This window comes from Bombyx mori, chromosome 25 (genome assembly GCF_030269925.1).
Source record: "Bombyx mori chromosome 25, ASM3026992v2".
Classification (NCBI taxonomy): Eukaryota; Metazoa; Arthropoda; class Insecta; order Lepidoptera; family Bombycidae; genus Bombyx; species Bombyx mori.
In genome coordinates, this window is record NC_085131.1 from 6166069 (window position 1) to 6182301 (window position 16233).

At 34.9% G+C, this 16233-nt stretch overlaps 2 protein-coding genes across 4 annotated transcripts; one reads left to right on the top strand and one right to left on the bottom strand.

Moving 5' to 3' along the window:
* The first annotated feature begins 427 nt into the window (after positions 1 to 427).
* On the top strand, positions 428 to 10143 carry LOC100862840 (synoviolin-like protein). Of its 3 annotated transcripts, XM_038020176.2 has the most exons (11): positions 429 to 718; positions 896 to 988; positions 1148 to 1300; positions 2005 to 2199; positions 2388 to 2572; positions 2907 to 3049; positions 4784 to 4999; positions 5504 to 5622; positions 8295 to 8410; positions 9059 to 9208; positions 9845 to 10143. In XM_038020176.2, exons 1-11 carry the CDS (start codon positions 590 to 592, stop codon positions 9912 to 9914), a joined length of 1569 nt encoding a protein of 522 aa, XP_037876104.1. In that variant the 5' UTR covers positions 429 to 589; the 3' UTR covers positions 9915 to 10143.
* Positions 10144 to 14343, bottom strand: LOC101744358 (large ribosomal subunit protein mL37). Its single transcript, XM_038020321.2, has 5 exons — positions 14079 to 14343; positions 13649 to 13996; positions 11953 to 12239; positions 11481 to 11650; positions 10144 to 10437 (listed from the first exon to the last, which is right to left on the bottom strand). The coding sequence occupies exons 1-5, from the start codon at positions 14255 to 14257 to the stop codon at positions 10189 to 10191; spliced, it is 1233 nt and encodes a 410-aa protein (XP_037876249.1). The 5' UTR covers positions 14258 to 14343; the 3' UTR covers positions 10144 to 10188.
* Between the last annotated feature and the right edge of the window lie 1890 nt (positions 14344 to 16233).

Here is a 16233-nt window from a genome sequence, read left to right on the forward strand (position 1 = left end):
TAGCAAAATATAGCTTTGATACTGACGGCGCCATGGTTACTGCGATACTGTGGATTTCGCGACACTCATTTTTTTACGAAATTACTTTCGCATATATCGAAACTACTTTCGTGAAACTGAGCTCCACATGCATGACACTAATTTCGTAATGTAAACTCTGCATGAGCTAATTGTCCAATTTATTCATTATATCCAATTTATTGGTTATTTTGATTCAATCATGTAATTATACTCAAAGAATGCTACTACAAAATTTCGGTTAGCTTTGAAGTATTTTTTTGTGATACCAATTGGAAGTGAATTGAAGTGGCAGTGTTATTTTAGGCCTAAAGAGGCACTATGTAAATTGTAAAGATCTGCTTAAAAGTCGAATCACCAGTTGCTGTAAACATTTTGTAAAAAGGAAAAGTTGACAAATGAACATTGAACACGTCAAAATATTTTTTTTCAGGCGAACCATAGGCGAACATACGATATGATGTTTTGAAAATGTTTTTAAGAACTATTAATATATTTCGGAGTGCATAGAAATTTAATTAACGAGGCACATGAAGATATCATTTCGAAGGAGCTCCTAAAAACTATCAAAATGAAGGCAGTGTTAGCGACGGTGATCAGTCTCGCGCTAACCACTGTGGTTATCGGCAATGCATATTACCAAAAGAAACAGTTTTACCCTTCGATAGTTTATTTAACAAATTCAAATCCAAGCATGGCAGTAAGTGTAGCTATATATTAGCATAAATAAATCTTGTTATGTTTTGTTGTGGTCTAGTGTCATGGAGTTTACTGGCATTTACTTGTCCTACAAGTTTCTAGACCTTCACCTCTTTGCAAGACCTTTCGAATATTTGATTTATTTTGTGATTAGTATCATTGTTACTGTTTGTTGCAGGTAATGTATTTGCAAGCGTTTATTTTAGTTTTATTGGTGGGAAAAATGCTAAGGAAAATATTCTTTGGTCAACTTCGACCTGCTGAGTTTGAGGTAAGTTGATTGAATTAAGTTGTTGTTTGAAGACACATTGCCTATTTCGCCTACATATTCTATATTTTTTTCTAACGGAATATTCTAAATTACCGAATGAAATGTATTGAATCTTAAAAAGTAAGTGACAATGATACCAATTTTCATTATTTGTTGCAGCATTTAATAGAAAGGTCATGGTATGCCATAACAGAGACGTGCTTAGCATTTACTGTCTTCAGAGATGATTTCAATCCAAAGTTCATTGCTCTCTTTACACTGTTGTTATTCCTGAAAGCATTCCACTGGCTTGCTGAAGATAGAGTTGATTATGTGAGTTATTTAATGAGTTATTATTATGTGTTAATTGCTGATAAGTTTCTTGCGTTTTTCAAATTTTAATGTAGTAGTGATGTTAATTATTGAAACTTAATAATAGCGTTTTCAGTTCAAATTTATTTTAAGGTTTTGGTACTGCTGTTGTATTTAATGCATTTCACTTAAAGCGATCTTTTATTATTATTTGTGAGGTAGAATACTGGTGTTCATTGGAACACCATTATTTGCTTAGCACCACCAGCATTTGGAATATTTTGTGCCTCAAGCTGGTTAGTAGTATTAATATTTAGGTGTCTATGGTCTCTGTTATACTGTAGTTACTGGTTACTGTGATACTGTGTTACTGGCATCAAACCCGCAAAATTATAATTTGCGTAATTACTGAATGTCTTGTGAGTCTGCATGGGTAAGGTACCACCACCCTGCCTATTTCTGCAGTGAAGCAGTAATGAGTTTTGGCTTGGAGGGTGGGGCAGCTTTTGTAACTATACTGAGACCTTAGAACTTATCTCAAGGTGGGTGGCGCATTTACGTTGTAGATGTCTATGGGCTCTAGTAACCACTTGACACTAGGTAGGCTGTAAGCTAAGCAATAAAATAATAATAATTAGAAAGTTAAGTTTAGGTGGGCTGTGAATTTGCTGCTCATCTATTACAATATAAAGCATGCAAAACAATAAATTTCTGAATATTTTTAGATGGAGAGAAGTCCTGTTATTGGATGGGTGTTTCATATAAGGATTCTAAGTTTGCTAATGTTGTTGGCACACGCAGACTTCTACTTCATTCACCATGCGTATCATGTCACTACATCAAAAGGCCCATCGGTGCAGCTGGTATTTGGTTTTGAGTACAGCATACTTATAATCATGATTGCCAATATATTGATTAAGGTAATTAATGTTTTGTTATTAAGAGATATTTATACTGTGATTAGTGCAACCCTTGAAGATTTGTATTTTAGGGCGAAGCAAAAAGTTCCCAGTCATCTCAATACAAGATATGTATATGTAATTAAATAATTCGGTTTTCTTGTATAATAGTGTGTTGATTTTAGTAGTAATGTCAAAATTTTTAACAGTATGTTCTACATGCCATCGACTCTCGTTGGGAAGCACCGTGGGAGAGCAAAGCAGCAGTTCTATTGTACACAGAACTTGCTATAAATTTCTTGAAAGTACTTCTCTATATTGGATTTGTAGCTGTCATGGTCCGCATTTATACTCTTCCGTTATTTGCATTCCGGCCCATGTATGAAACTATGAGGTATGAGATTTGTATTTTGTTATTATTATCAAATAATTGGTTTGTAAAATGATTTAAAATAATTTAATATATTGATATAATATACATATCCTATAATGGTAGCTTTCACGTCCAATGCAATAAAAAATATTAATAGACAAATTCTCAAAAGAAGATGTTGAAGGTACATTCTATGAAGAGTTGTATATTATTATACTTTTTTCATCAATATTTCCATTATATGAAAATTGCTATCAGCTTCATTTGCATATCCATAGGACACTGATAATTTAAACAATACTTTTAATTATACTATTTATACTTAAAATGTTTCAACATATACAACTCTGTACAGGAGTTTCAAGAAAGCATACAATGATGTGGTCCTCTCCCGACGTGCAATACGCAATATGAACACACTGTATCCGGATGCGACACAAGCAGAACTCGAAGCTGCTGATAATGAATGTATTATTTGTCGAGAGGAAATGCATTCTGGTATGTATACTGAGCATAGTAAACATATTATTGATTAAACAAGCAGCTGTGATCACAAAAAATTACATACGTAATGTACACCAGAAATTTCTAACATAGGTATGTTTTGAATGAGCTTAGTTCAGAGAGTTTAGGCAGTGTTGTGCATGAATAATATCACCCAACCATGTACAACAAAGTAACAAACAACCGATCTTTTTACTCTAGAAGACATAAATAATTTTGGGGTAAATAACCCAGATTGAGGATAGTTTATGGCTGAGTTGTACCCTGGAGTTATTCATCACTCTATCATCTAAGGTTAAACAGAATCAATCTATATAGAATAGTAAAGACCTAATATATTTTATAAAAATTAATATTCATGTTCTGTGCATCCGTTTAGCATTTATCAGATTGGCTTCGGACACGATTTATAATTATTTTTGGCACTAAAAGTTTTATGTGATTAGTGAATCAAATCGGTGAATTTCGTGTATCTTGCGACAATCACAGGAAAAAGTATTCGAGATTCTTTATTTTGCAATAGTCTTTAATGAGTCCTTTTGTAATTCAAGTAGGTGGCGTTACGACATTTAAACACCTCCACATTGTAAACACGTAGAAACGCACTTGTGTAGATAAACTACAAGGTCGCTGCAATGTAACTCTGTACCGCTTCATACGTTTTCGAAAACCGAAAGTCGAGGTCACATGTCGTGTTAATGCGTTTTGATATAAAAATATCGCAGGTGTGTTAAATACTGATTTATTAATATGCTTTTAATTTGAAACGTCTTTCAAACATTTGTAAATTTTTTGTCACGTTAAGTTTGGAATGAATTTTACTAAAATCGCATAATATGTTACTCAGTTATAAAGGTCAATGTTAAAGATTATCAGACTTTAATTTTCTCACATTGCTTGACTTTATTATTTTGTTATAATGAAGCATTCGCATGCTCTCGGTTTTATGGGACTCAAATATGATCACTAACATTCAAGTGCTAGTTCCTCTAACATGTCTGACTTCTGTTATAATAGTGAAATAAATTACCCCACCTCTTTTTAATCTAATTTTATGATTTAGATATAAAAATCAGTTCAAAAGTCTCATCACAGATGTATTACTGTGACTGTTAGTAAAATATTTATTTATTATTTTATTTATTTATTAGTTTTTGGAAGAAACAAAAAATTTTACAAACAAAATATAGTACATACATACACCTGATCTCCATAACAAACTTTTTGTAAATTTCTTTCAAGCGATAGCTTCTATTAGAGATTTATTAAATACTCATCAAAGTATAATATCTCGATGCATAAAAGTGATGATTGCTTTATTGTTTGTTGCCTTCACTTTCACAAACAATGGCTTTGTATTGTTTATTGTATGTTGTGTAAATATGCCATATGTCTTTTTTATTTATTGCTTAGATGGGTGGACGAGCTCACAATCCACCTGGTGTTAAGTGGTTATTGGGGCCCATAGACATCTACAATGTAAATGCCGCCACCCACCTTGAGATATGAATTCTAAGGTCTCAGTATAGTTACAACGGCTGCCCCACCCTTCAAACCGAAACGCATCACTGCTTCACGGCAGAAATAGGTGGGGTACGTACTCGTGCGGACTCACGCGAAGTACTACCACCAGTATAATGTATATGTGTAATATAATGTATACCACTAGTATTTAATTTTAATGTTGCATATTATTATGTTAATATTTACTATTATGTTATGATACAGGTGCGAAGAAGCTGCCGTGCAACCACATTTTCCACGCAGCGTGCCTCCGCCTGTGGTTCCAGCGCCAGCAGACGTGCCCGACGTGTCGTCTCAACGTGCTGCGCGCGCCCGCAGCCGAGCCCGGCGCCGCGCCCCGCGCCCCCGACGCCGCACCCCCGCCGCCCCCTGCCGCCGCGCCCGCCCCGCCGCCCTTCCCCAACATGCCGCCTCCACCACGTACGTGTTTTCGTCAATCGTCAGCCTGCGATCTTCATTAGGCAATCGTTAGCAGACCTGGACTGCATTGATGTTTCTGTCAGTTTCACTATAAAATTGTGTAGAACTTGCCATGAATTTCTTTTGAAATGTACTTTAGTCAATAATAATATAGAAAATCAGTACCTACTTACTATTTAGAAACTTTTAACATTATGTACTTTTTTCACGAAAGGTATCAAAAATCTATCCCCTATCAATATGGTATTATCAGCTTAATAATTACCAACCTAACAGCCCAGGGTAATGAAAAATTAATGTTTTTATTGCATAGATATGTAAACGAACTCATGGTTCACCCGGTGTTAAGTGGGTACTTAAATCCTTATATTTAACGTGAAGGTCACAATGCATGTGTCATAAAGTCCCTTCAGAACAGGCCACAATAAACAGGATGGCTGTATCCGTAACTCAAAACAAAACAGACCATATGTTCATTAGATTAAAAGCTATGTTTGGTCACAGCATTGATGGCGTGGCCCCCGCCGCCGCCACCGCGACCCGCCAACCTCGCCGTACTCACTACTGCCGAGCTGCAACGTATGGAGGGTAACGAACGTCGGAACATTGAGGCTAGATTACAGGTAAACATGTACCAATATATATGTAGGATTGGTAAAAACGAAACGTATGAAAAGAGTGTGGAACGGAACGTTAAGATGTGAGTGAGAGAAAACGGAAACAAAGGGAGAGGAGAATGACAGAGAAAAGGAAGATGGCGAAGGCGGTATAAAAAATGAGCAAGGCGTAATAAAAGTGTTAATTAATTTTTAATTATTATTATATCATAAGATTTTGGAACAGTGTAACTTTTATTTTATGCGCTGCGGTCCCTATTCTACATATTATTATATAATATATATGCACATAGAATTTGTAACCTTCTTACAGTCGCTGAAACTTGACATGGTGTATATAGATCAGTTGGTTTTCAATTGCTAAAAAAATTCTTCTTAACTAATAAAACCCAGTACGATTTTTACGTTTTCGGCGATAATAGCATATGAACGTATGTTAGAGAGAATAAACATTTTATGTAATTATGACGGTGGTTGTCGAGTTAAGAACTCAATCTTCAGGCCACATACCATGTTTATCAGTCTATCTCGCTCACACTTATAAAGTGTCAAAATGGGTCATTTTTTTTCCTCTATCTAAGCTGGTAACCTAGGGACTTATGCCAGTGTAACCGGGTGAATAGGTGAGCTCAAGGGGCTCTAACCTAGTGACGTTGCTAACACTAGCCCTAGCAAGAGCAGTGCTTCGCAGAATCTATAACCGGATCGGAAACTCGACCCACTGAGAAGATCCGGCGAGAAACTCAGTGAGCTGTTTCTGTGGGTATTCGCCGAACCCTTCGTCGCCAGCGACGGTTTCGACGAGAACGGTGACCGGTGCTTGTGGTACCTAAAAGCACCGATAGTGCACCGGGAATGCATTATATTATTTCGACAGACCGATTTGTTTCAAAAAATGATTGTATTGTTTTGTAAAAGAACGTAAATTTTTATTAAGTTTTAAAGAATTTTTATCGCCTTACCAAAACGTCGTAAACAAGTATTTATCAACATGCCTAATAAGTGTACCGGGTGACTATGAGTCACACGCGAATGTAGGTAGTAATATCGATAAGACCAGAGGCGAGTTTATGTGAGTTTAATAAGAACACGTAACCCTAATTTTAAATTAAAATTGTATCCCTCGATATTAACAATTTAAAAAGATAAATCATTCATATTTAATTCGACATATTGTTTAAGTCTGTTAAGGAAACAAACAGTTCATCACTTATTTTTATTTATTTATTTTAATAGTCGAACTGTTTTTTTTCCTCGATGCGATAGTTAATTGTTGGTCACGCATATTGTTTATGCTTAAAATTGATGTATCTCCATCGGTGTCTACAGGTTTTATATCAAACAATTCATCGCTTTCACGAAATATTGGGCAATAAAGTACCTATAGCGATTGAGTATATGCTCACTTGAAACTTCACGACCTATAGTAAAAAAGTCTCAAGTATACTAATATCCGTGTAAACATTTATTTCATACACTATACAGAAGTCAATTAAAACAGTGTGCTTAGTGCGAGTTTTTTGACGTTCTTGATAGCGTAACAGTTAGCCAGTGTTGCCAGATGACCGTGTGAATTTCCCCCCAACTTTTTTCGAAAACCCCCCGAAAATGGGATTTTTGAAGAAAAAAAACCCAAAAACAGTTTTTACTTATTTTAAAGAAGAAATAAAAATCTAAAAAGATTCTTTTATTTTTTAATCAAGCTGTCCCTATAAACCTTCAACCATCTCTAAACAATTATTACAATCATATTCACTTTCGTTATTATTATTTAAAGCATACACGTTTTCAAAGTTAAAGATATTTAACATGTCCGATGTGGGAACAAAATTTATGCATCTATTGGGCAGTGAAAGTCGAATCCTGAGAACCGCTTCGGCAGTTTCTATTGCCATTTGGTTGCATAATTTGTCCTTTATAATATTGACTTGTGAATAGTATAGTAGATTATAATTATTCTAATAGTAATTGCGAATTGTGTTTATGGATGAATTGTCGATACTCAAAAAACCTCCGAAATTTCTCCCAACTAACTTTTTCCCCCGAATGTCCCCCCAAAGAATCTTTCCCCCCGAATTTTACCCCAAGGTCGAAAACCCCCCCGAATTTGCAGGGAATCCCCCCCATCTGGCAACTGTGCAGTTAGCTCATATTTGTATGGGATCGTCTACGATGCCTACGTTTGCCGCTAGGGGCGCTGTTCTAACTGCATACAAAATTGGGTTAACTTTTACGCTATCGAGAACGTTAAAAAACTCGCACTAAGCACACAGACCGTTTTCACTATTCTGAATATTGTATTCGTTACTAGCTGACCCGGCAGACTTCGTAGTGCCTCAATCGATAAATAAAAGACCTAAACTTTTGGATAAAATAAACTTAAAACAAACAAAAGGAATCCGTCCGACGAAGGACACATCAAAGGGAAAACAAAATTGTTAATTTTATTTAATTCCTAGCATTTTCATATTTATCTTTACCTTTTAAACCTTTTCTGGACTTCCACAAATAATTCAAGACCAAAATTAGCCAAATCGGTCCAGCCATTCTCGAGTTTTAGCGAGACTAACGAACAGCAATTTATTTTTATATATATAGATTTGTTATATAGCATTACGCAACTGGTACATTTATCAGCTAGAGATGTTTTACCGAACCAATTATTGTATTGGTTGCAGCTGCTACGCGAGATCCAGGCCATGCTGGACGCTTCTGTTCTCCTCATGCAGCAGTACTCTACAGTCGTCGCTAACTCTGCTCAGAATAACGTTAGTGTTGCCACACAAACCGAAACGTAAGTGAACCATTTACTCAATACTATTGCGATATTGACCTTAGTGTTCACGTGACGGTGCCAGGGCTGCGGTGAAGATCTTGTACTTCGAATACCAAGAGAGCCCAACCACATTGAATGTACACTCGTATTATTGTGAATCCAAGATTAACTGACAGTTGTCATATTATAATAGGGTACATCTATTATTTTTTTATTGCTTTAATGGGTGGACGAGCTCACAGCCCACCTGGTGCCAAGTGGTTGCTGGAGCCCATAGACATCTATTACGCAAATGTGTCACCCACCTTAAGACATAAGTCCTAAGGTCTCAGTATAGTTATAACGGCTGCCCCGCGCTTCAACCCGAAACGCATAACTGATTCACGGCAGAAATAGGCAGGGTGATGGTACCTACCCGTGCGGACTCACGAGACGTCCTACCACCAGTAATTACGCAAGTTATAATTTTGCGGGTTTTACTTTTATTACACAATGTTATTTCTTCACTGTGGGAAATCGTGAACATTTGTTGAGTACGTATTTCATTAGAAAAATTGGTACCAACCTGGGATTCGAACTCGGGTGCATCGCTCAACACGAATGCACCGGACGTCTTATCCCTTAGGCCACGACGACTTCAATACAATGCAAATTCAAATATTTCAGTCAACCCGACCCTGTCTCTGAAGTTAAAGTAAAAACTGAACCTGATGTAGTCCCCAGTACATCTGAGTACAGGTCGCCATCTCCGGTGCCGTCGACCAGCAAACAGGAAATCAAACCTGAGGAGTTGTCCGACGCAACTGATTCCGATAGGTATGTTATAGCAGACAGTTACCATCAATGTATCCTAGATATTAATTACTTAATTTATACTTAAATATGGTCGATTAAATGATGCGGTAATACGCTTAAAACATTTTTTTAACATTATGATTATTTATCATTGTTAAAAAAATTCAAAAAACCATAAAATTTTAGTAATAATTATTATTTAAAACTGTTTTCAAATTTCTATGGTTTAGAGCTTAGAATTATTACTAATGTCATTATTAACCATAAGGTTCACATACTTTTGTTATTGGACAGATATTGAATAGAATTAGGTCATGCAAGCATCATGATTGGCCTGAGCCTTTGCCTACCCTGCCTTCGTCTACCTGCCCTGGTTAAATTGAAAAGGCTTCCGGGCAAGCAGTAATCTTTCATTAAAAAATGCTATCATCATGATTTTAGTAGTAGTTATCGGTAAACTCTTGTTTACTGATGTAGTTAGTGGGATATAAATGTCATTCCATTATCAGTTCCTTGACTGCTTCAAACCAAACCTTGTGCTTACAGTTTGGTATTGGTGGTTTAAGCTTTTGTTATTTATATAGGGATTACTTTAATTTCAAATAATTTAATATGTAAGAAAATATTGTTTCTTAAGCAAACATTAAATTTTTTCAGAGTCAAGACTGACGCCGACACCGAGGAGTTGAGAAGACGTCGACTGCAAAAGTTTACCTTGGATAAATGAAGCATATTTTGTATTATTATGTTTGAGACTATCATTGATTTTCATTATTACATTATTTATGTACAAAGTGTCTTGATATGTGTAAGCATTGTGTATTCTTGATCGGTTATGATTATGGAGTCGTATTTATGTTCTGTAAATATAATGAATACATAAATACATTACATACTATTTTTCTTGGTAACCCTATCAATGCTTAATGTTGCCAAAATAAATCAAAGTGAAACAATTATTTATTTTCTTTAAACTAGACTATTTATTAAATATTACAGAATTAACTATTATAAAACGCATTTATATATCCATAGACTTTGTTGTTATAATTTTCGAGGACCGGCATGCCACTAAAGTATCTGCTTGAATCATAGAGTTTCATGTTGTTTTTGCAGTACCATACATTTTTTATGCCTTCATTACCATCAACATTCAAAGTGTTAAGTTGTAATACTCCGAAATGATATAGTTGTCCATCCGTTTGAATACAATTGACGAATATCGGCTCTGGCAGGTCTTTGACATCCTCCTGAAAAGTTAAAATACTATTTGAATCTTGTTTTATTAAGTAACACTAAACTTGTGTCACCTAATTGAGAATGGTTTAACATGACTCATAAATAAATTATTATTCAAATTAAACTTCAAAATGTTTATAATATGCTGTGAATACTTTGAATGGTTCGGAAAGAGACTAAAAGGTAATATTTGTAATGTGGGCGTTAAGTGTTCAAAGCACAACCTTGACATACTGGATTTAACGTTAATATAACTCTGATAAAATAATTAATTTTGGGGAATGGAAGAAATTAGTGAAATGTCATAACTAGTGAAGGAATCTTATTGAAATGGTTGTTTTGGTTGTAAGTCGTCGTGGCCTAAAAGATAGATGGCTCGGTGCATTCGTATCAAGCGATGTGACTATGCCGGTGTTCGAATCCCGCAGGCAAATACGGATTGTTCTAATGAAATTGCGTACTTTACAAATGTTCACGATTGACTCTCACTGTGAAGGAATAACATCGTGCAATAACAATCAAACCAACGAAATTATAATTGACGTAATTGGTGTTGGTAGGACCGCACGGGTACCACCACCCTATCTATTTCTGCGGTGAAGCACTAACGAGTTTCGGTTTGATGGGTGCAGTAGCAGTTGTATTATAAAAACGGAGTCCTTAGAAATCATGTCTCAAAGTGGCGGGATTTACGTTGTATATGGGCTCTGGTCATCACAACACCAGCTGGGTCTTGAGGTCGTTGATCCAAGCAATAAAACAATATTTGCCTCACTGATGGAAGAGGTTACAGGAAACTACAAGAAATTTAATATTCATATGTGTATTTACAATCTCTCAACAACTCTAATCACTCTAATCAACGCTATTAAGACATCTCAATTGAAAACCTTGTTGCTTATACTGTCATCTATACCGGCCGAGTCTATGGTAGATTGGAGTGACAACCCTATCTTCAACCAAAACACTATCATATTGCAGTCAAAGGAATATGAGAATGATTTGAGGTTCTACAATTAACCCTAAAGCATATTTTACAAATGGTTTTACATACCCCATGCATTTGTTTTGCATAAGAGCTGGCCACATTGAATGCATGAGTAAGAGATCGACCTAAGATCTGATTCTGCGTGACTGGTTCCCCATATATGTTTTTCACTTCAGTCCTGTTAAAATGTAACCATGTTGTATGAGGATGCTTTACTTGAACCTTTTGTTTAAAAGCTGAAAATAAAATACTTTATTTAAATGAATGAATACACAATAGACGATTATTAATTTGTATTGGTCGGTGTGGTTGGTTAGGATACGGCCGCCCTGACGGTGAGTAGTCACCATTGCTCATGGACATCACCAATGCCAACACAGCCCTGTTTGCTGCAAAATCTGCTGTTGCTGGTATTTGTATTAATATTAAAGTATACAAAATCAACTGTAACTGAAAGCGAGAATGAATACATTTTAGGTTAGGTTTAGTACTCCATTACTGATGGAATTATGGTATACTTCAGAACATCAATACTTACGATACTGGCTGGTATTATTGTAAAAATGATTATGTGGCATGGTGATAGTATGTTTTACAGGGTACAAGCTTGGTATTTCAACAAAAGGTATGTCTTTCTCAACTTCATGTTGAACAGGTTTAGCGCTTGTAACTAGTATGTTTGATACATCCTGGAACTGTAAAAGGTCATCTTCTTTCTCAAATATTGTTGTACATTCAACATCATTTACAACATATTTGTTTTGGGTCACTTCTCTATCACTGGTTTTCTCAACAAGTTGTAGTAATTTGTTAGTTAATATTTGGCTAAAATAAATACATTTAGATAAAAAATATTTTGTATTCTATGTTACTAATACTAGAAGAGATTAACATAGGATATTTTCACAGATTTCTTAAATATTATATGTATAATATAGATAATTTGTACAATCAATAACTATTACAATAAAATAAAAAATAATGAACATTATTTATTTTTTTGAACCTGGAAATTATGCACTCTCATGATATTTAATATTCCTATGATATTCAAATAAGGTTGTGTCATAAAATTAGAGAATTGCTGCTATAGTTTATGTATTTTTTTGTAAACATAGATCTTTTTTTAAACTTTCCACGTTTTTATTATTAATCAAATGTTTGCAAACTGGACTATAATTAAAATAAAATAAAACTATTTTTGACAGAAAAATCTGGCTGAAATAAAACACATATTCATAGTAAAATAAAGAACTGGAGAGAATATTACATGAAAGTAGAATATTCTCTCTAGCAAAATTTATACAGCCCTCAGAATTATCTAGCTTTCACTAATTTTACTTATAATTATTGTCTCAAAATTATCTTTATAGTATGGCAAGCTCTAAGGTGCATGTTTATTTGAAGTTTCTAAAACATACCATCAGGTTGACTATGGCTTTTTTTCTATGGGGAAATGCAAGTTTCAATTCACAACTAGCATTAACAAAATGCAGCAGTAGCTACAAATAAACAGTAGATATTTAACAATGTCTAAATTATTATTGCATAACAACTTTCCAGGATAAGTTTGCATATTTTTTTATTTGTTATTTATTGCTCAGATAAACGAGCTCACAGCCCACCTAGTGTTAAGTGGCTACTGGAGGCCATAGACATCTAAAAGGTAAATGCGACTCACCTTGAGATATGAGTTCTAAGGTCTTAGTATAGTTACAACGGCTGTCCCACCCTTTAAACTGAAACGCATTACTGCTTCATGGCAAAAATAGGTGGGGTGGTGGTACCTACTCGTGTGGACTTACAAGAGGCCCTACCACCAGTAATTATGCAAATTATAATTTTGCAGAAATTTTGCTTTTGGAGAAAAGTTTGGCTCAGCTTCATATTTTAAAATGTTATTATATTCAGGTAAAAATGATAATGTTCATTCATCATATTGCTCAGCTGTCACATGTATTAAAAAAAAGTAAAATTTTACTTTACAATTTTATTGTTTTGTATTATTTAGCTATCTTTACTTACTTTTATAATGCAAGTTTTTTTATTATAAATAGAAAATAATCTAAATTATATCTAAATTTTAAACAAGAATTATGTATTTGCTCTTTTATTTTCTGTCTACCTACTGTATTTTTTTTTAACTTAGGTAATTTAATAGGCTTTCTTATATTCACTGTAAACTTTTATTAAACTAAAATTATACATAAAGCATACAGTTTTTTTGTACTCACTTTCGTCTGCTATCAGTGATGCCCAGTATTCGACGAAAATTATAAGCTGGTCGCTGTGGGTCTTTGATTTTCGGTAATTTTTTCTGCTCACAATCAAAGACATTAGCTGTTAATATGGCTTTTTTTACGTTTTCGTGAATAGCAGCCGGAGCTGGTAGTCGTGATAGTTCTTCGATTTTTGGAGGAAGTTTGTCTTGAGCTATTATAGTTTTAGTTAGGACCTGCGCTTGCGATAAACCTTCAAGAAGGACGTTGTCTTGGTTTAGCGTGAGACACGGTTTCGCTTTATAATTTGGATGATTCTTGTCTAAAGGTAACGGTTGTTCGTAAGGTCCTATAATTTGTATGCTGTAACAGAATTCTTTGAATGTGAAGACAGTTGATACATTAAATTAAATGCTATTTAATAATTTGTTCGATTTGCACATACTGTTCGCGTTCTTCCCGTTTTTCTTTTACGAATTCAAGAGCATCTTGAACCTCAATACCCATATCCTTCAATTTTTTTTCAACGCCCGTGTCAATTGGTATTCTTTTGCCTTGAACTAGCCAATGTTTTTTAAACATAAAATCTATATGTTGTCTTTTTAATGCCTGCGTAAGTCTCATTTTGGATTATTTTCTATAATTTTCAAGAAAGCTCAAAATATAACCTACTTGTTTTGATTTAATTTATCGACTGGATGATAGGGATATTCCGATACTAGTAAATACGAGTAAGTACTCGATACTTTTGATTCGATACCAAGTATTTCTAGCATCGAATCAATCTTGCGATACATACTCGGTATCGAAACAAAAGTACTTGGTATCAAATCGAATCAGCATTACCATTTAAAAAGTTTAAAATTTCCGAACGCATTATACAGAACGAGAGAGTAAAAGCCCACTCGCTCAGTTACCGGTATTCATCCATCGCGTAGCGGCGACGCGACGGCGCGGTGTGGATGAGGCGTGCCTTTTTTCCAAAGCCGGTGCAATAATATCTCAAACAAGCTTCGATAAACTATAGTAACCAAACAAGGGAACAGATTGTCTCCAAAATACCTCGAAAAGTTACTGATTTTGGGCAATCTTGATGCCAAAGAGTTTTTTGTTTAAAGTAGGTACTTAACGTGACGCAAAATTTTATAATAGAATATCTTTTTCCTTCTCAATTTCGTTTTAATTATTGTCCTTCAACGTTAATTGTTTTTACGTGAGCAGAAAAAAAGTGCTAAAAGTATCGATATCAGTAAGTATCGATACTTTAGGAGTATTCACATAAGTAGTATCGAATAAAGATTTGAGTACTATCGAAATGAGTAGGTATCGATACTTTGATGGTATCGGAACATCCCTACTGGATGATAGGCAAAGGGGTCATAGCCCATACCATATTAAGTGTATAATCTATGGCCCATACTAGATTTTTTTTGTAACACATATCGAAAGCATGTTTGATGTCATGTAAAGTACTGTGATTACTGAATGAAATGAACAAAAATAATTAAAACACATAAATGGTGTTGGTTAATATGAAATTAAGTAGCCGTCAGAAAACTATGTGGAGTATTGAGGTCAATAGCAGCGAAGCTATTCGCTAGGTTACAAATAAATAGACTTTTCGATTACCACATTGCCAGGCTTTTGTTGGGAGTCCACAGAGGTGGATTATCTGTTAGGCAAACTAGGCACGTGCCTAGGAGCGTGTAGTTACAAGGGGCGCGCGAGCTTAAAATCTTCTCTATATAATATGAAAACGAATTGCTATTCGTTAGTCTCGCTGAAACTTGAGAACGGCTGGACCGATTTGGCTAATTTTGGTCTTGAATTATTTGTGGAAGTCCAGAGAAGGTTTAAACGGTAGATAAATATGAAAATGCTCGGAATTAAATAAATAAAAAAATTTGTTTTCTCTTTGATGTCCCCTCCATCGGACGGATTCCTTTTGTTTGTTTTAAGTTTATTTTATACAAAAATTTGGGTTTTTTATTTATCGATTGAGGCACTACAAAGTCTGCCGGGTCAGCTAGTATTTAAATAAATAAAGAAAATAACATATCGACGATTTTTTCGCAGTTATAACGTCATATTCCATTCGCGCATTAGCGTAAGTACAAGGGTCCTGGTCTACTAAAACTACTGGTCTAGGGTTGGATGATACAACGACATCGTAATTGCAAAAACAACTACCTAAAATTTATAGTATTATGATGGCCATTTATGTCCGGTACAGGGGCGCCGATAAAGTGATTGCCTAGGGCACTCTAGACCTTTAATCCGCCACTGGGAGTTCAGCTATTATATTTCATAAGCTTGTGCACTTCCATAGATATAAGATTATACTGAACTATTTATAGGTACATATTATATGTTTAAATCCGAAGGAACACCTAAATTAATAAAATAAAACAATTCTTGCAGGTATTGGCATCTCACGTTTCCGCCAAAAAGTCAACAGTGGCTATTTTATTATTAGTTTTAACAGTAGTGTGGTAGTTTAATTTGTATGATTGTATTATATAATCATTTCTTCTTTTTTCCATAAGTCCGGTACAGGGGCGCCGATAAAGTGATTGCCTAGGGCACTCTGGACCTTTAAT